Raw genomic sequence first — 20473 nt, 5'->3', positions numbered from 1 at the left:
TTAAAATTAATTGTTTTAAAAAAATGATAACTTAACCTGGTAATAAGCAAATACAATTAAACTAAGGATTGCTAAACCCAGGTCATCTTAACAGGCTAGTGCTAAAAAGTGAGATCACAATTTCTGAACAAATTATTTTGCAACTGTAACCTCTATCTAGGAATGAATTTGGAATTCTACAATCTTAAGAAAATTGTATGATAAACTCCTTTGTGCAGCTTAACCACTAGTTCTTGCAAAACAAGTCTTTAGTAAACTGCTGAATTGCTAAAAGCAAAAAAAAAATCTGGCACAACACAAAGACACAAAACAAGTTCTCAAATATTCTTACTGATTTAAAAATAGACAGTGTCTGCGTTCATATGTCCGAGCATACATTGGCCATAACATCCAAGGTTTTAAACTTGATCTGTCTGATATTCCGACATATCAGAGATGTTTTCTGACATGCTGTGAAAGATCTCTTGATGTTCCTGGTTCTCGATGCAAATTATTTCAAACGTACAGTGCCTAAATTCAACTGCTAATGTACCAAAGTATGTCACAAAGCACATAACAAGAACCCACTGGACCCTTGGAGCCAGAATGTTAAGCTTCTGCCATTCAAAGATAAAATCTGTGGTAGGCTGTTAAAGAAAACAGGTGTAATTACTTGACTTCTTAAATCAATTTACATTTTTTTGTACCGTGTAATATACATTTGCATTCTTACAATCAGATTCTTCAGCACGTACCAAATGAGTAGTTTTTCAGGATTATGTAGAATCAGATATCATCAGGAGCTGCTTGTTCTTTTGACCTGGGATCCTCTGCTTATACCAAGAAATTGTTGGCAATCCCATTTGTCTTAAAGGGTATCGGTATCTCTCACCAATTTGTTTTATCGGTAGTATCAGATGAATACTTTCCAAAAGGATTGTGCGGTTTTATTGTTTAAATAAAACTAAAGATTTGGTCCTGCTGTGTAATAGTCATATCCATTCCTGCCTGCCACTACTGGAAACACTTCAATGATATTCACATGCGATATAAGCCATTATAACATTACATTGCCGGTTTACAGAAATTGATAATTTAGCATGTATGAGAATAACCACAACATTCTGTAATTAAACTTCAGTAAAAAGGATACAAATTATGACACATAATGTAATGATTGTAGTCAAAATAACTCTTGGGATTCCAACTCTCCTTCCCTCATTCTTGATGTTTATTTTAAAGGTTAAGACAGACTGGATCCAGCAGGCTAGTGTTCCAAATCCAAATGTCATGGATGTGCCAATGTTATGAATTTGCATATTTCCACTAAGCTGACAAAGAATAATACAATAACTTGTTATTGATAGTCATCAATTCAGGAGAAACCAGTAACAATATACAAAAAGTTGAAATTTATCTCTACACTGTGCTCACTGAATTTTGGGACACTGCAGAGCATAGTGCACACATACAGACCACATTTTTATTTCCCAATGACATACAGTTACTAGCCAAATCTTTTTTAAGGTAACTTTCCCCTTATACAGTTGCCAGCTGCAACTTTAAAGACCCTTAAAATGCCACTATTTTATAACAAGTGCTCTTTACCCAACATGAATTGTCATGTAGTCTTTGGGAAGAGCACATTTCATAAGCAAAATTACAGTAGAACATAATCATCATTATTAAAGAAGACTCCAGTATTAATATATTATACAGCACAATAACCATGTAATGCTGTGTGTGATGAATGGAATCTTTGGAATGAAATCTGAGATATGTTCTTCTTGTATTTTCTTTCCGCTGCCAGTGGGAATTTGAATACATCGATTTTAGAACTCATAAGACAATAAATGTAAAAATAAAAAACATTGAGCCATAACAAAAAAGATGTATTATTCTCTATGGAAACAAACATAAGCATTATTACTTGACATTAAAACCTCGGGTAAGCAGGTCAGATAGGAGCCTAGCTGCAGGTGATACCAGATGCTCTCTTTGTACCCCACAATGCATAGTGATCAGTAACAAGGAACAGACAGGCAAAATGAAACACACTGAAGCCTGGATGATATTATGAGCCCGTGGACAGGAAATGCGTGGTCAGGCAAGCCGGATCAGAACCAGAATATCACAGGAACAAGAAGAATCAGGAAACTATGAAATGGGTAGGAACCAAATCGGCAGCCGAGAGCAAGGTCAGGACAAGCCAGGTAAAAAAAAAAGTGGAATCCAACAGAACACTACTAGCAGTAGCACAGGACAAGAACACAGAGCAACAGCACCAATCAACAAGAACAACATAAAGGAAAAAAAACTATGGAGTCCTATTTTCTAATTAAATCAGCTGTTTTGGGGAGTTTTTTTCTGCCTCTTATTGAATGAGCAATGATTAATGATTTTAATCTTATTATATAAAGAATGGACCACCATGTGATCACTAGCTTATGATTAAGCATGTGAATGCAAAACGAGGCAAGCTGTTTGCTTTTTTGTTCTGCTGTGGCCTGTTCTACCCCATGTGAATATTATTAAACGCTTACCAGCATTGGATCAACCTTAAGGACTCCGCAGTTTTTTCTCATTCTTGTTGTTCTCATAATAACGATCATCTGTTCCATAGCAGTTCTAAAAATTAGATACATGCAACCTAGGATGAACAACACATGACATATTACAACGTGTGGAGAAGCCATGTGTGAAAAAATAAGTACCCCATATGATTCAATAGCTTGTAAAACCACATTTAGCAGTGTTTCTGTATGACTTTATCAGTCCCTCAAATAATTTTGGCATACTCTTCTTTACAACGTTACTTCAGCATTTCAATCTAGTTGAGGTCTAGACTTTAGCCAAGCCTTTGGAACACCTTTTCTTTTTCAGCCATTCTGTGGTAGATTTGCTGCTGTGTTTGGAATCATTGTCCTGTTGCATGACCACATTTCTGCCAAGCTTTAGCTGTTGGATAGATGAACTCTCATTTGAATCTAGAATACTTTCATATACAGAGGAGTTCATGATCGACTCAATGACTGCAAGGTTCTTAGGTCCTGCGGCTGCAAAACAAAAACAAAAAATCACCCCTCCACCACTGTGCTTGACAGTTGGTATGAGGTGTTTGTGCTGATATGCTGTGTTTGTGCATTATGGCCAAACATTTCCACTTTGGTCTCATGGAGGATATTGTTCCAGAAATCTTGTGGTTTGTTCAGATGCAACTTTGCAAACCTAAGCCGTGCTGCCATGGTCTTTCTCCTGGCAACCCTTCCAGTCAAACCACACAATTGTTTCTTTAAGATCATTGATGATGTCTTTCCTCATTGGGATTGTGTTAACACACATCTGAATGCTCCAGAACAGCAAACTACTAAAACTTTGGCTTTTTATATAGGCGGTCACACTTGCTGATAATCAATTAATCAAGGGCATTTGATCATCAGCACCTGTCTGCTACTTCACATCTTAATTCCTATAGAAGCAGTAAGGGTGTACTAAGTTTTCCACACATAGCTTCTCCATTTTGACTTTATTTTTGTTGAATAAATAAATGACACAGTGTAATATGTCAAATGTTGTTGTTCATCTGAGGTGGTATTTGCCTAATTTGTAGACCTGCTAAGGAACAGATGATTGTCATTATGTCCTGATATGTAAAACCATAGAATTCAAAGAGAGTGTACTTTCTTTTTTTTAATGCGACTATGTGTGTGTGTATGTATGTATGTATGTATGTATGTATATATATATATATATATATATATATATATATATATATATATATATATATATATATATATTAGGGCTGCAACTAACAATTATTTTCATAATCGATTAGTTGGCTAATTATTTTTTCGATTAAAAATGAATGCAAATTTTTCATTTATTTAAAATAATTTAATAAACAAATGATGTTAAATACAAACAGCAGAATAAAAAAATTCTTTCTTGTCTTTATTTCCCAACCAGCCCCCCCCCCAATTTATGCACATTTGAGCCCAGGCTTGCCACGATGCCTCACAGACATGCCATGCTTCCTCCCACATATACCACTCCACGCTGCCTCCCACATATACCACTCCACGCTGCCTCCCACATATGCCACGCTGCCTCCCACATATGCCACGCTGCCTCCCACATATGCCACGCCACGCTGCCTCCAACATGTCACTGTTTCTGATACGCCTTATACCCCCTGATACACCACTCCATCCTCCCCAGACATGCCACACTGCCTCCCAGACATGCCACGCTGCCCTCCCCACATATGCCACTCCACTCTACTCCCAGATATGCCACTGTGGCCCCAGATATGCCTTATACACCCTGATACACCACTCTGTGCTCCCCAGACATGCCACACTGCCCTCCCCACATATGCCTTATACCCCCAGATATGTCTCTCCGTCCTCCCAGATATGCCTTATACCCCCCAGATATCTCATAGTGCCCTCATAGAGTCACAGACCCGTTTGCATCACACTGACATCATACTTTTATAAATAAGTACTGGGTTAATCTTCACTGCCCCCAGGATTTAGATTCCCCTTAGTTTGCCCCCCTTTATCTCTAACTGAACTTTAAGTTAACTTTATTAAATTAATTAAATTAACCCTCAGTCCTCATCATTAAATTAACCATAAACACCCCATTAACCATAACTACCCCTAAATTAACTCTAAATACCCCATCAAACACAACACCCCATTAACTATAACTGCCCCTAAATTAACCCTAAACACCCCATTAACCACAGCATCCCCTAAACTAACCCTGGCGGGGTCAGTTGTCACAGTGATTACAGGGAGGCACTGGTAAGAAGGAACTGCTGCTGTGAGTCACTGAAACGGATTATATAATGAGGGGTATTTTTCAGAGCGTTTGCCATGAAAAAACCCTCATTTTATAATCGATAAAAATCGATTCAACTAATCGATAATGAAATTCATTGGCAACGATTTTCATTATCGATTATTATCGATTTTATCGATTAGTTATTGCAGCCCTAAGGTACACCTTGCTAGTACCGGGTTGGGCCCCCATTTTGCCTTCAGAACTGCCTTCACTTTTCCTCAGAGATTTTGATCCATATGGACCATCATGCAGTTGCTGCATATTTGTCGGCTGCACATCCATGATGCGAATCTCCCGTTTCACCACATCCCAAAGGTGCTCTATGGGATTGAGATCTGGTGACTGTGGAGGCCATTGGAGTACAGTGAACGCATTGTCATGTTCAAGAAACCAGTTTGAGATGATTTGAGCTTTGTGACATGGTGCATAATCCTGCTGGAAGTAGCCATCAGAAGATGGGTATACTGTGGTCATAAGGGGATGGACATGGTGAGCAACAATACAATATAGGCAGGATGGATCCATGTTTTCATGTTGTTTACGCCATCATCAGACCAGGCACATTCTTCCAGTCTTCCATTGTCCAACTTTGGTGAGCCTGTGCGAACTGTAGCCTGTTTCCTGTTCTTAGCTGGCAGGAGTGGCACCCGGTGTGGTCTTCTGGGTCTGTAGCCCATTTGCTTCAAGGTTGGACGTGTTGTGGGTTCAAAGATGGTATTCTGCATACCGTAGTTGTAGTGAGTGGATATTTGAGTAACTGCTGCGTTTCTGTCATCTCAAATCAGTCTGCCCATTCTCCCTTGACCTCTAACCTCTAAGGCATTTTCATCCACACTGCCGCTCACTGGATATTTTCACTTTTTTGGACCATTCTCTGTAAACCCTAGAGATAGTTGTGTGTGAAAATCCCAGTGGATCAGCAGTTTCTGAAATACTCAGACCAGCCCGCCTGGCACCAACAACCATGCCATGTTCAAAGTCACTTAAATTCCCTTTCTTCATTATTCTGATGCTTGGTTTGAACTTCAGCAAGGTGTCTTGACTACGTCTACATGCATTGAGAAACTATTTGTTTTAACAAGCAATTGAACAGGTGTACTTAATAAAGTGACCAGTGAGTGTGATATATACCCTGAAAACTCTGAAAAATACCCCTTGTCTTATATTTAAGGTCGTCTTATAATCAGATGTGCATTACTGGAGGGCAGGTAGGCAAATAAAAGAAAATAAAAATAAAACAATAATTTTTCTAAATCATAGTTTTTATGAAATATGAAAAAATAGTTTACATGTGAATTAATATTTACCAGTAAAACTTTTTTTTTACTATAGGGTAGTCTTATATTCAGGCTTTTTCTTTTTTTTAATAAATATTCAATTTTGGGGGGTCGTCTTATAATCGAGCAAATATGAGACATAGATACATATATGTATATGTACACATATTTATTCCCTCCATTGTATCCAAACTAGAAATACAAATCTATCCTTAATATAGCGAACATATCACTGACTAGCTCATTAGTAATAGCAGCATCCGTGGCTTTTTCAGACTGTGTACTTTTTTTGGGTTTAGGATGTTTTTTTATGGCCTATTGAAGCCTTGCATTACACATAAAATATAATAAACATTTTTATTCTATGCAACCATCTTAAAACAGTTTAAAGATACTGTTGTGAAGCACATTATGAGTACATCTCAGCAAGCTACTGAATTCTGCAATAGATAATTTTTAATACAAAGAAAGAAGCATGTAAATAAGAAAACCTTCCTAAAAAAAATCCTGTGTTGCTTTCATGTCATTAAGGTTTCCAAAGAAAAGAATAAAATAACAGTGTTGCCAAGGTTTATTTACTTAACATACTAGAGGGTGCAATTATTTAATTGTTTTATCTTAGTGGAACACCATCTTAAACGGTGTGTTAAAATGTATATGTACACTATAGGGACATACGTATTGGGACACGCCTCTTAATTATGGAATTCAGGTGTTTCAATCAAACCTATTACCACAAGTGTATAAAATAAAGCACCTAGCCATGCAGCCTGCATTTTTAAACATTTGTGAAAAAAATGGATCCTTCTGAAGAGGTCACTGAATTCAAGCGTGGTACTGTGATAGGATGCCACCTCTGCAAGTCAATTTGTAAAAATTTCATCCTTGCCAAAAAAAAATAATAAAAAAAAAAAATCTGTGCATCAGGAGCTTCATGGAATGGGTTTCAATGGCCAAGAAGCTGCATGCAAGCCTCACATCACTAAGTACAATGCCAACCGTATGATTGAGTGCTGTGTAGTCTGATGGACGAGTTTGCCAGGGATTGACGGATGCCAGGGAAACATTACCTGCCTGCTTGCATTGTCCCAACTATAAAGTTTGGTGGAGGAGGGATAATGATATCAGGCTTTTTTCCGGGGTTGGGCTTCTTGGGCCTCTTACTTCAAGAGAATGGATCGTAATGCTTCAGCATATCAAGACATTTTGGGTAATGCTTTGCTTCCAACTTTGTGGGAACAGTTTCAGGAAGGCCCTTTTCTATTCCAGCATGAGTGTGCTCCTGTGCACAAAGCAAGGTCCATAAAGACATGGCTGGATGAGTTTGGAGTGGAAGAACTTGACTGGACCACACACAGCCCTGACCTGAACCCCATCTAACGCCTTTGGGATGAAATGGAACAGAGATTGTAACCCAGGCCTCCTTGTCCAAAATCAGTTCCTGATCTTACAAATGCTCTACTTGATGAATTGGCAAAAAATTCCCACAGAAACACTCAAAAATCTTGGGGAAAGCCTCCCCAGAACAGTGGAAGCTGTTATAGCAGCAATGCCATAAATTTTACTGTTGGTATAATGGGAACACATAATTGTAGATAGTAAAAGTTAATTATTTTGCAACCAAGTACCTGAAAATTACCCAGTAATGTCATTCCAAATGATGTCAGACAGAAGGCTACCAGTCCACTTATGCTGAGCCATGGGTTGATTGTTTTCGGCTTAAGCTGTATGAACCGCAAGACAGCAATCACAAGGGCTGTAAGGAAAGGGGTTGAGAATTACGAAAATTAGTTTTTTTCCTTAGATGCAACACAAAGATACCTTGTTATGATGGTACTGTTCTGCTCCAATTCCACAACATCAACAAGGGATAACATATAACGCTGATACCCGGGAAGGGCTCAAAGGGACCCCTGCTGCAGATCTTAGTGTTGATGAATGCCTTGACATCAAGGCATTACAGCAACACCGTTTGGGAAAAGAACACGACTGTTTAGTCGACACATCAGTTGTCGCCAATAAGATGTTTTTCTGTGATGTGCCTGGCACGTCAATTGTCGTCAAACGGTTAAGGAGAAACTACTTAAAAATTATGATTAAAAAAAGATTGCAAACACAAAATAGTAAAATAAATAAGAATGCATTTCTCAAAGAGCTCCTCTATATTCTATACTTTATTGAATTTAAAATATCTTTCTTCAACTATTAAATCATTTGCTAAAAACAATACAGTAATCAATGGAGAAAGCTTTATTTTAATCCAAAAAACCTCCTTTATCTGAACACTGTAACAACTAAACATGTACCAAGTGCTTCATTAGAAAATGTCCCTAGATGACAAGGGATGTCATGGGCAAAAAATGTCCCCATCTCCCCACAATCATGGTTATCGTAGGGCAGGGGCATCCGACGTGAGACCCGCGGGCCAAATGCGGCCCACCGGACTTCAAGGTGCGACCCGCACCACATGAACGTTGAATCAATACACATGGGTGTGGTTGCATAAATCCACAAAGTGGGACAATACACAAGGTTGGGGAGCGAAAAACATTAATCAATACTAAAGGGGGGCATGGCTGGGACATTAATACACAAGGGGCAAAAATATAAAGGGGGGGTTTAATGACAAAGCAGTGTAGAAAATACATTTTTAATGCTTCATAGTGGCTTAGCCTGTCCTGGTGTGTGTGTTTGTGTGTCTGTGCAGCAGTGTCTGTCCTGGTGTGTGTGTGCTTGGGCGTCGGTGTGGCAGAGCCTGTCCTGGTGTGTGCATTTGGTGTGGCAGAGCCTATCCTGGTCTGTGTTGGTGTGGCAGTGCCTGTCCTGATGTGTGTATTTGGGTGTCAGTATGGCGAGCCTGTCCTGGTGTGTGTTTGGGTGTCGGTGTGGCAGAGCCTGTCCTGGTGTGTGTGTCTGGGTGTCGGTGTGGCACAGCCTGTCCCGGTGTATGTGTTTGGATGTCGGTGTGGCAGAGCTTGTCCTGGTATGTGTGTTTTCGGTCATCTGTTCCCTGACACTTTACTTTCTGTAGGAATAAATTGAACTATTTAATTTTACTTATCCAGAGATAAAACACCCTCCTGAATTTGTAGTCACTTCAGAGGACAAAACTTTCTAGGCCCATAAATCAGTGAGAGGAAAAGTAAATGTTTTGTGTTATTTACTCTGTTTCAATCTGCATATTTTATTAAAAAGGATTAGTGGCACTAAATTGTGTCTTCAGGCCTCTCGTGTATGATGACTTTTTTAGTGTACTGATTACTCCAAAACCCATCACATAAGATTTTATCTTGTATTATCTGCAGAGCACTGATGTCCTCTTTATCCAGTACACATGGATGTAGAGGAGTTAAGATTCTATTTTATTTATTTCCATAAAATGGACACCAAAATCCATAGCACCAGGCCCGTGATGCACTTAATCCGGCCCTGCCTCCAGTGTACCCACAGCATGCTCCAGCCTTGTGCAGTTTTATTTGGCTAAATTTGTTTTAAATGGTTTGGGGACTGAGTTTGTTTTACTGTTTAAGTAATTCAGTATTGATAGAATGACATTTAAAAGTTGTTAAAAAAAAACGTTTCCACTTGTTTCATTATCTCCTAAATAACCCTTTATTAATATGCATTATAAACGCACACAAATTGCTATGTACTCAAGAGCCAATAGAACTACGACAGCTACAGTTAAAAAATTGGGCTATATGTATTTTCAAAAGACTCAATGGGAGTCTTGTTGTCAATTGGATTATTCAAATTTTCTTGGAACTGGAGTCTTATTTGGAAATTTTATTCTATTTTTATTTATAACTTAACTGTTTTAAACATTTTTATATTTTTTATATTTTACTCACATTCGGCAAAATGCAGCTTCTGCAGGGCATTTAGCTGGTAGTGAGAGTTTCTACATTGGAAAATGCAATTCACAATGAGTGCTACTTAGTAAAAGTTGAAAAGCAACCTAGTCTTTCACTTTTCACTCATACTCTAATTTGCATACTATCATAAAATTGTCCACTTGCATCTTAATTCTGCTGAGAGTAAGTCAAGGGCCACGCCGAGGGGGTGCACTGGGAGCGGAGGAACGCTTAGCGGTTGCTTAACCCTCTCGCCGCATGACTTTAGCAAGGCAAGTGAATTGGAAAGGGGGAGGGTAGGTAGTCAGAAAGGGGGTGTAGGAATATTGAAAAACATATAGGTGAGAGATAATGAGGAGGAGGAGAAAGAAAGGTGGAAGTTCCCATGTGTGCAATCTGAGTGCTGGAGTAAGTCCTTTGAGTGCAACTCAGGTGCTGCGGCATGTCCTATATGTGCAATCTGGGTGCTGAGCAAGGCGTTTGGATGTAACTTGGGTGCTGGAGGCAAGTCCTGTGAATGCAATCAGGGTGCTGCTGCAAGTCCTATGAGTGAATTCTGGGAGCTGCAGCAAGTCCTGTGGATGCAGCCTGGATGCTGGGCAAGTCCTGTGCAGGCAACCTGGGTGTCGTGGTGGTAAATTCCAGGAGGGCAATCTGGGTGCTGCAGCGAGTCCTATGAGTGCGATCTGGGTGCTGAGCAAGTCTTGTGAGAGCAATCTAGATAATGGGCAAGTTCTGTGGATGTAATGTAGGTGTCACAGTTGTCTTAGGGTGTCTGACCATGAATACTAATGTGCATGTTTCACTTTATTGCACTTTGGCAGTTTTTTGGTAGTTTTCTGTTTGTTGTTATTACCGTATTTGATCGATTATAAGACAAGTTTTTTTCCAGAGCAAATGCTCTGAAAAATACCCCTCGTTTTATAATCTGGGTCTTCCTATAATCAGACCTCAAATAGGTCTGACTATGAGATTTAGATCTAGATCCCCCGCAGCGCTGCAGGGGACCTGGATCCTCCTGTCTTATGCCCCCCCCAACTTACCGGTGCTTCTGAGTCCCTGGTGTGTAGCCGGGGCAGCGTGTAGACGTCTACGCGATTCGCGTAGACAACTTCCGCTGCAGCCGGAAGGAGGTGCGGTTAACAGCAGGGGTTGTCTGCATCCATCGTGCAGACCTTCCCCGGCTGTCAGAGATCAGAGTTCCCAGGCACCGTGCGGGGAACTGTGATCTCTGACAGTGGGACAACACTGCCCGGACAACACACTGGTAGTCAGAAGCACTGGTAAGTTTGGGGGGGGGGGTGTTAAATGGGGGCATAAGGCATTTCTGCAGGCAGAGTGCTCTATGAAATGCCTTTTAACCCCCTTAATGCCACTCTGCCTCCTGAAATGCCTTATACCTTCCTATATGCCACTCTGACCCATAATATGCCTTTTAACCCCCTACATGCCAGTGGCATATCGGGGTATAAGGCATTTCTGGAGGCAGAGGGGCACATAGGTGGTCAAAAGGCATATCATGGGGCACAGTAGCATATAGAGGGTTAAAAGGCATATCATGGGGCACAATCGCATTTAGAGGGTTAAAAGGCATATCATGGGGCACAGTGGCATATTGGGGGTATAAGGCATTTCTGGGGCAGAGTGGCAAGCCTGGAGGCAGATGTGCATAACTGGGGGGACAGGTTGGAAAATAAAAGGAAATTAAAACAAAATATTTTTCTCAATCATAGCTTTTATTAAAAAAAAGGTTTACATAGTTTACATGAATTAACATTTACTGGTTTCCTATAGGGTCATCTTATATTCAGGCTCTTTTTTCCTAAATTAATATTCAGATTTTGGGGGGTCGTCGAGCAAATACGGTATTATTATCATATATATATATATATATATATATATATATGTTTATATAACGCCAACAATGTACGCAGTGCTTCTTACAATACTCATATTCAAGGGGTATGACAGGACTAGAATTGACAGACTAAGACAAACCGATACATTAGGTGGAGAGTCCTGCTCGCAAGTTTACAATCTCGAGGGAATGGGGTAACACCATAAAAATGTAATTTGTTGATCTATGATGAATCAATGTTCATATTCTTAATTATGCATTCTGATAAGCCAACCTTTCATAGTTTCTTCTAGCTGGTCCTTTTATATACTTAAATTGTCCCTTAATAATGTATCATTATCGGACATGATACAGACCTTTGTGCACATGTGTGGGAAGACCTCCCATTGATTTTAATTGGGAACACTTTCCTGTCACAGACTATTCAAGCAGCCAACCAGTGACAAAAATGTCAGCTCATGGAGGAGGAGGTCAGCTGTTGCAGAAGGACTGCAACTTTTAAGTCACTTGGTTTATATTATTTTTATTTTGGAAGAATGCATATTTAAGTATTCACTAGAGTACTAGAACTGCAAACCTATTTCACCTCATCACCACACTCAGCTTCCTTTTGAGAATTGGTGCCAACTTATATAAATATCCAGATTCATAATGTGAAGATCTCAATACTGATAAAAATGAATGAGATCTAAACAGTACACCCTTCCTGTGTCATCTATGGTGTAGGGCAGGGGTGTCCAAGTTTTTTCTGCAGTGGGCCACTTCATCAGAATTGTAAACGTGCGAGGGCCGCACTTATTTTTTACTGTCATTTTTAGCCTTTAATAAAATATGCAGATTAAAATAAAGTAAACGACACAAAACCTTTACTTTTCATCTTACTGATTTCTGGGCCTAAAAGGTTTTGTGACTACAAATTCAGGATTCTAGATAAGTAAAAATTAAATAGTTCTATTTATTCTAGGGATGCACCAAAATGAAAATTCTGGACCGAAACCGAAAATTCAGGGTTCACTTAGCCGAGGCTGAAAATGGCCCCCACCTTTAAAAATAATAAAAAATCCCACACTTTTAATAAAAGTAGGTTACACGCAACATTTGGCCCGCGGGCCACATGTTGGATGCCCCTGGTGCAGGGATACCAGTAAAAAAATAAAAAAAGAACATGTTGATGAGCTTAGATGCCATAACAGATTGTTTAAGAACTTTTAGAACCATCCATTGTGCTTTAGTCTAATGAAAATAGAGAGCAGGTAAGGTAAACATGTGGGAAAGTAAGAAGTATTTGCCAACAATCAAAGTGATCATATGAGAAAAAAAACACATCAGTTTTCAGATTTGCCATTTAAGGCTTGCCACAGGTTAGTGAGGTAAGTATCACCATCTTTTTGAGAGTAATACTTCTATAATCCCTTGCTACCTGTAAATCCATATGTTACTTACCCTGACACATGCAAAACAGCACACTAATAACAAAACAGTCATACACACACTTACCCAGAAAGGCTGCCATATTCATCACTTGACTGAATACACAGCTTGCTGGAGGTGCATCACCTGCAACACTTCAGAATCATAGAGTAGGTTATAACGAGAACATCGCAAATGTTATCAGATCAAGAAGGAAGATGCTTATTACCTTATATATGGAGGTCTTCTTAAATCAGGTCGTCTTAAAGGGGAAAAAAGCAACAAACAGAGAGAGTCACAAACCAAGGTCAAGTTACATCAACTTGTTAGTGAAATGTTTGAGGAAAAAAATGTATTACCTGTCTAAGGTTAGAGGAAAAATTTTCCTATCTTCTATGGCTATAAAGTACCTGTTTAAGATAAAAACGGTATTTGAAATTAGATCATACGATCAGCATAATATAGATCAAATGTACATTTAGCCTGTTCATTTTGCCATAGGTTGGACCGAGAGTAAACAAAAACCTTAATCTCGTGTGTTCCTTAGAGAGGTTAGTGGGGTGGTTTTGTGCTTTTAGGGAATACGTTTATTTTAATTTTTAGGGGTATTATTTACCCCCAAAAGTATGAGGTGCACCTCAGCTGTAACTCTTTCCTTGTGACCGTATAATGCTCACATCCCACAAATATAGGGTATCTACTTGCTCAGGAGAAGTGGTAGATTAGAAGTATTTTTCCTGTTACAGATATCCAAGCATACAGCATCCATTCCAAAATGTGCCTGATATGTGAAAATGTTTTTCCATTAGATATGTTAAGGATCACATGGAAAAGCAAGTCCTCAGATGATGCTTTCATGAAATATATAGTTTATGGGATTATGTTGGTGGTCAAGGGTAGGTTTACCTCAAAAAGTATGAGATGTGCCTGGTTTATTGTAAAACGTGTAATGCTGATATACCTCACATATGTGGCATCTACATGCTGGGGAGAAATGTGAAATTAACTTCTTTCTTTGCAACCCAATGTAAAGCATCTATCCCAAAATGTTAGGAGTTCCTGTTAGTATTGTGTTTACAGTGGGCCACCTAGAAAGGTAAGTCTTTAAATTCTTCAAAGGGTATATTTTTTAGGGAAAATATAGTTTTATGGGGTTACACTGAAATATGAGACCTCTGTTGGGCCCTAAATGAAACAACTTGATAAAGACCTCATTGCGAGGTCGAAACGTTGTTGCTGTCTTCCTTTAATAAATCTGCCTGAGCTGGAACCCTTGTGTGCCTGGAGCCTTTATTTGTTTTGATCTAAATGAAACATAGACCTAACAATGTGATATGTTTTCAAACATGAAATTTCGACATGTTTGCAATGCACATGTTAAAATTTTGACTCCGCAATGTAAAAGAAAACCAGAGCCGTAGCTAGCTCCTTTTGCGCCTGAGGGAAGAATGGAAAATTGTGCCCCCAGCTATTTTTTTTATACAGAGGTTATTTTATAAAACTGCCCTTACACACACACTTACACATACACGCTGCCTTTACACGCACCTGCCCATAAACACACACTTGCCCCATATCTCTGGAATCTACAGCATTCTCCCTCCCAACATTCAACAAACATTTCAAAACTCACTTCTTCAGAGACGCATACCATCTTAGCTGCTAGAACCTTCTTGTCATTGATACAACTACCACACTACCTCTCACCTTTTCTCTGTGCCTTATGTTTGTCACCCGATTCCCTCAAGATTGTAAGCTTGCGAGCAGGGCTCTCTCCACCTAATGTATCGGTTTGTCTTAGTCTGTCAATTCTCGGCTTGTCATAGCCCTTGAATATATGTATTGTATTAAGCGCTGAGTACATTGTTGGAGCTATATAAATAAAAGATAATAATAAATACACTGCCCTTACACACAACTGTCCATAAACACACATATACACATACAATGCCCTTACACACACACACACACACACACACACAAGCTTACAAACATACAAATACCTATAATTCTCTTACACACACACACTGCCAATACACAATGCCTTTATACACACGTGCCCATAAACACACATATACACATACTGTAAGGACTTAACTGCCTCTCCGGTCCCGCTCTGTGGGCGCTCCCGCTACGCTTCCTCCTCAGACGGCTTCCCGGCCGGCGATTACCACCGCTACCCGGTCGGTGTCTTCACAACATGGACGACCACATGGCAAACTGGTAGCATCCAAGCAGCCCTTTTTTATTGTTATGTTTCCTCAACCACCAAACTAGATTGTAAGCTCACAAGAGCAGGGCTCTCTCCTCCTTTTGTACCAGTATGTTATCATGTGTGATTTTAACCCCTTCAGCATGGAGCTGTTTTATTCTTTTAGTACCCTTTATGACCGAGGGTGTTTGAACATTTTTGCGGTGCTTGTGTTTAGTTGTAATTTTTTTGTGTTTTTTTTTTCCAGGAAAGAATGGCTTTCTTTAGATATCATTATTTTGATCATATCATCTAACTTACTTTAAAAAGATTATAAAATATGGTGAAAATTGAAAAAAGGGCTGACTTTTATTTGAAAAATCCTTTACTTATCTACAAAGGCTAATAAAAACCTGCTATGTAGATTCTAATAATAATTGAGTTTAGAGATACTCAATGATTGTATGTTTTTTGCAAGTTATACAGCAATAAGTACAAATAGAGTAGGGCTGCAACAACTAATCGATAAAATCGATAATAATCGATAATGAAATTCGTTGGCAACGAATTTCATTATCGATTAGTTGAATCGATTATTATCGATTATAAAATGAGGTTTTTTTCAGAGCAAACGCTCTGAAAAATCCCCCTCATTATATAATCCGTGTAATCTGACTCACCGTCTCACAGCAGCAGCTCCTACTTACTCCCCCTCCCTGTAATCACTGTGACAACTGGCCCCGCCCCTTCCTTCTCCAGGCCAGAACCACATGGCTGTGACACTCATCTAACTGTAAGTATATGTATATATGTATATATATATATATATATATATATATATATATATAATGTGTATGTGTGTGTATATATATATATATATATATATATTTGGGCTACTGAAAGTTGGGGGAGGTGGGGGTTAATTTAGGGGCAGTTATGGTTAGTGGGGTGTTTAGGGTTAATTTAGGGGCAGTTATGGTTAATTGGGTGTTTAGGGTTAATTTAGGGGCAGTTATGGTTAATTGGGTGTTTAGGGTTAATTTAGGGGCAGTTATGTTAATAGGGTGTTTAAGGTTAATTTAGGAGCAGCTGTGGTTAATGGGGTGTTTGGGGTTAATTTGATGCAGTTGTGGTTAATGGTGTGTTTAGGGTTCATTTAGGGGATGCTGTGGTTGATGGGGTATTTAGGGTTAATTTAGGGGATGCTGTGGTTAAGGGGGTGTTAAGGGTTAATTTAGGGGCAGTTATGGTTAATGGGGAGTTTAGGGTTAATTTAGGGGAATCTAAATCCTGGGGGCAGTGAAGTGACATATCTGGGGGTATAAGGCATATACAGTATATAAGGCATATGTGGGGAGGGCAGTGTGGCATGTCTGGGGAGGACGGAGTGGTGTATCAGGGTGTATAAGGCATATCTGGGGGTAGAGTGGCATATCTGGGGGTAGAGAAGTGGCATGTCTGGGGAGGATGGAGTGGGGTATCAGGGGATATAAGGCGTATCAGGCACAGTGGCAGATGTGGGAGGCAGCGTGGAGTGGCAGATGTGGGAGGCAGCGTGGCATATGTGGGAGGCAGCGTGGCATATGTGGGAGGCATTGTGGAGTGGCAGATGTGGGAGGCAGCATGGCGTGGCATATGTGGGGAGGGCAGGGTGGCATGTCTGGGGAGGATGGAGTGGTGTTTCAGGGGGTATAAGGCGTATCAGGCACAGTGGCATGTGGGGGGTAGAGTGGAGTGGCAGATGTGGGAGGCAGCGTGGCGTGGCAGATGTGGGAGGCAGCGTGGAGTGGCAGATGTGGGAGGCAGCGTGGAGTGGTATATGTGGGACGCAGCGTGGAGTGCTGTGGTAGGCAGCGTGGCATATGTGGGGGGGCAGCATGGCATGTCTGGGAGGCAGCATAGCAAGCCTGGGCTCAAATGTGCATATATTGGGGGGCTGGTTGGGAAATAAAGACAAGAAATGTATTATCAAAGTTTTTTTATTCTGCTGTTTGTATTTAATATCATTTGTTTAGTAAATTATTTTAAATAAATGAAAAATTTACATTCATTTTTTTTATCCGATTAATCGATTAATCGAAAAAATAATCGGCCAACTAATCGATTATTAAAATAATCGTTAGTTGCAGCCTTAAAATATAGTATTGCTTTTTTAAAACATTTTTTTTCTAAACTTGTAATTCTACCCCCATGTCCTATTTGGGATAGCTTTGAAGTCAGCCATCAAACCATATATTTTTAAATGTACCCTAGGGTACAAATGATAGCAATTTAACTATTTCCATGCACTGATTCTACCACCAGCCTTTGCCAAACTTTGTGGTAATAGTGTTTTTTTTGCTTTCTTTTCCCCCCACACACATTGTACATGAATTTTCAGCTCCTGGTATATGTCACAGCCAAACACCCCTTAACAACGAGGCATTACAGCAACAATGTTTGAGCAAAGAACGTGAACGTTGGTTCTTTTTCTTAGCTCATTTAATGTCATGACGTGCCATTACATAATTGGACATTAACCATTTTTCCCTGAAGTGCCTGGCACCTCATTGGCTGTTAAGGTCTGTTTGACTAACTACCGCCCTATCTCTCTGCTTCCTTTTACCTCCAAGCTGCTTGAACGGATTGTGTACAATCGCCTTACTAACTTCCTCTCCTCTAATTCCCTCCTTGACCCTCTACAGTCTGGTTTCATACCCCTTCACTCTACTGAAACAGCTCTAACAAAAGTCTCCAATGACTTGCTCTCTGCCAAAGCAAAAGGTCACTTCTCTATTCTAAAACTACTGGATCTCTCTGCTGCTTTCGATACTGTTGATCACCACCTTATTCTAGACTCACTTGCTTCTATAGGCATTGGAGATACAGCTCTCTCCTGGATCTCCTCATATCTGTCTAACTGTTCCTTCTCTGTCAACTTTTCTGGGAAGACATCATCGCCCCTTCCACTTTCGGTTGTTGTCCCCCAAGGTTCAGTCCTTGGCCCTCTGCTGTTCTCTCTTTATACTTCCTCTCTTGGCAAACTAATCAACTCATTTGGCCTCCACTATCATCTATATGCAGATGATACCCAAATCTACCTGTCTTCTCCTGATCTCTCTCCATCTCTCATGTCCCGTATTACCAATTGCTTGTCTGCTATTTCTTCATGGATGTCACAACGCTACCTGAAACTTAATCTTTCTAAAACTGAACTCATTATCTTCCCTCCCTCCATCTCCACCCCACTACCTGAATTATCTATCACCATTAACAACATGACTTTCTCTCCTGCTAACCAGGCCCGATGCCTTGGGGTCATCCTTGACTCAAACCTCTCCTTCATCCCTCACATTCAGTACCTCGCCAGATCCTGCCGCTTGCACCTAAAAAACATCTCTCGTATCCGCCCATTCCTCACCCAAGAATCCACAAAAACTCTGGTTCATTCACTTATCATTTCCCGTCTTGACTACTGCAAGACTCTTCTGGTTGGCACTCCACTGTCTCGACTCTCTACTCTACAGTCTATCCTAAATGCCGCTGCTAGGCTCATCTTCCTTGCACGTCGCTCCTCTTCTGCTTCCCCCCTCTGTGAAACCCTCCACTGGCTCCCAATTACCTTTAGAATTAAATTTAAAATCCTGGTAAAATCCTGTTCCTCCATACATTTCTGACCTCATTAGTAAATACTCTCCTACTCGATCCCTACGTTCTTCCCATAGGCTAAGGCTCTTCTCCTCACTTATCACCTCTTCATTTTCCCCGTCTACAAGATTTCACTCGAGCTGCCCCATATCTCTGGAATCTACTCCCAAGGAACCATCAGCACATTCACCCTCCCTCCTGACATTCAAGAAACATCTAAAAACCCACTTCATCAGAGAAGCATACCATCTTAGCTGCTAGAACTTCCTCGTCATCGATACAACCACCACACTACCTCTCACCCTTTCTTTATGCCTTATGTTTGTCACCCCATTTCCCTCTAGATTGAAAGCTTGCGAGCAGGGCTCTCTGCACCAAATGTATCGGTTTGTCTTAGTCTGTCAATTCTTGTCTTGTCATATCCCTTGAAGTTATGAATTGTATTAAGCGCTGCGTAAACTGTTGGCGCTATATAAATAAAAGATAATAATAATAATAATAATAATAATAATAATAAGGTGTTAAATTATTTCACGCATTGTAACAGAGCTATGGAATCTGCTGGCACTAATCAGACTTTTTGACCAGAGAGCAATTTCCCCTCCTGCTCCACAGGCCAGCCCACCCCTGCAAGCTTCAGAGCTCCACCAGGTCATAATTGACTCCACAATGATTCTAGTATAATCCTATTTTCTGGATCAGGGCCCTTCCCCTAGGTACTGTAGAATTTTAAGAATGATTTGTACTAGTGCTTAATATGGAAACATATTTTTTTTATAGGTAATACACAGCTAGCACACACCTTAACACAGTGCTCGACAAATCCCAGGCGCCAGGTCGCCATGGCGACAGAGAATTTTGTCCTGGCGCCTAGGTTTTGTCAGCCTCTTACATCCAGAAAAAATTGTGGATGTAAGAGGCTGAGGCTGAGTCACCACACGGGGGCGCTGCTGCTGCTGTCTGCCCAGGAGTCTGGGCAGACAGCACAGCCACTTCGAGCCCACCCCCGAGCCTGAGATCACTCCCACGGAGTGATCCTGTAGGCTGAAAACGCGGTTGCAGGAAAACCAGCAATCGTGTTTTCAGCTGCCACAGGCAGCTTCAGGGAAAGGGGGTTGTGTGTTGATTAGGTCACCACACAAGTGTGGGGACCTGACACAACACCCCCCTGCTGCCTGATCGCTCCATTAGAGCGACAGTGCAGCGTTAACCCCTTCAATGCCGCGATCGCGGCATTTAGGGGTTAATTCCCGTTTATTTGCCAACCTGCCCCCCCAGTTATGCACATCTGCCCCCAGGGTTGCCACTCTGCCCCATGATGTGCATTTTAACCCTCTATATGCCACTCTGCCTCCAGAAATGTCTTATACCCTCCTATATGCCACTCTGCCCCATGATATGCCTTTTAATCCCCTATATGCCAGAG

General features: G+C 40.5%; 1 protein-coding gene across 1 annotated transcript in view; it reads right to left on the bottom strand.

The window, feature by feature from the left end:
- Positions 1-283: 283 nt before the first annotated feature.
- Positions 284-20473, bottom strand: part of TMEM150C (transmembrane protein 150C) — an 86411-nt gene continuing 66221 nt past the window's right edge. Inside the window, exons 4-9 of the mRNA XM_053463096.1 lie at positions 13589-13639; positions 13459-13491; positions 13317-13384; positions 7736-7863; positions 1133-1310; positions 284-616 (exon numbers count right to left, since the gene is read on the bottom strand). Coding sequence (XP_053319071.1) covers positions 399-616; positions 1133-1310; positions 7736-7863; positions 13317-13384; positions 13459-13491; positions 13589-13639 — 676 coding nt within the window. The 3' untranslated portion in view covers positions 284-398. The remainder of the gene's footprint in view (positions 617-1132; positions 1311-7735; positions 7864-13316; positions 13385-13458; positions 13492-13588; positions 13640-20473) is intronic.

The sequence above is a fragment of the Spea bombifrons genome, chromosome 1 (assembly GCF_027358695.1).
Source record: "Spea bombifrons isolate aSpeBom1 chromosome 1, aSpeBom1.2.pri, whole genome shotgun sequence".
Taxonomy (NCBI): domain Eukaryota; kingdom Metazoa; phylum Chordata; class Amphibia; order Anura; family Pelobatidae; genus Spea; species Spea bombifrons.
This window is presented reverse-complemented; position numbering and strand designations above follow the sequence as displayed.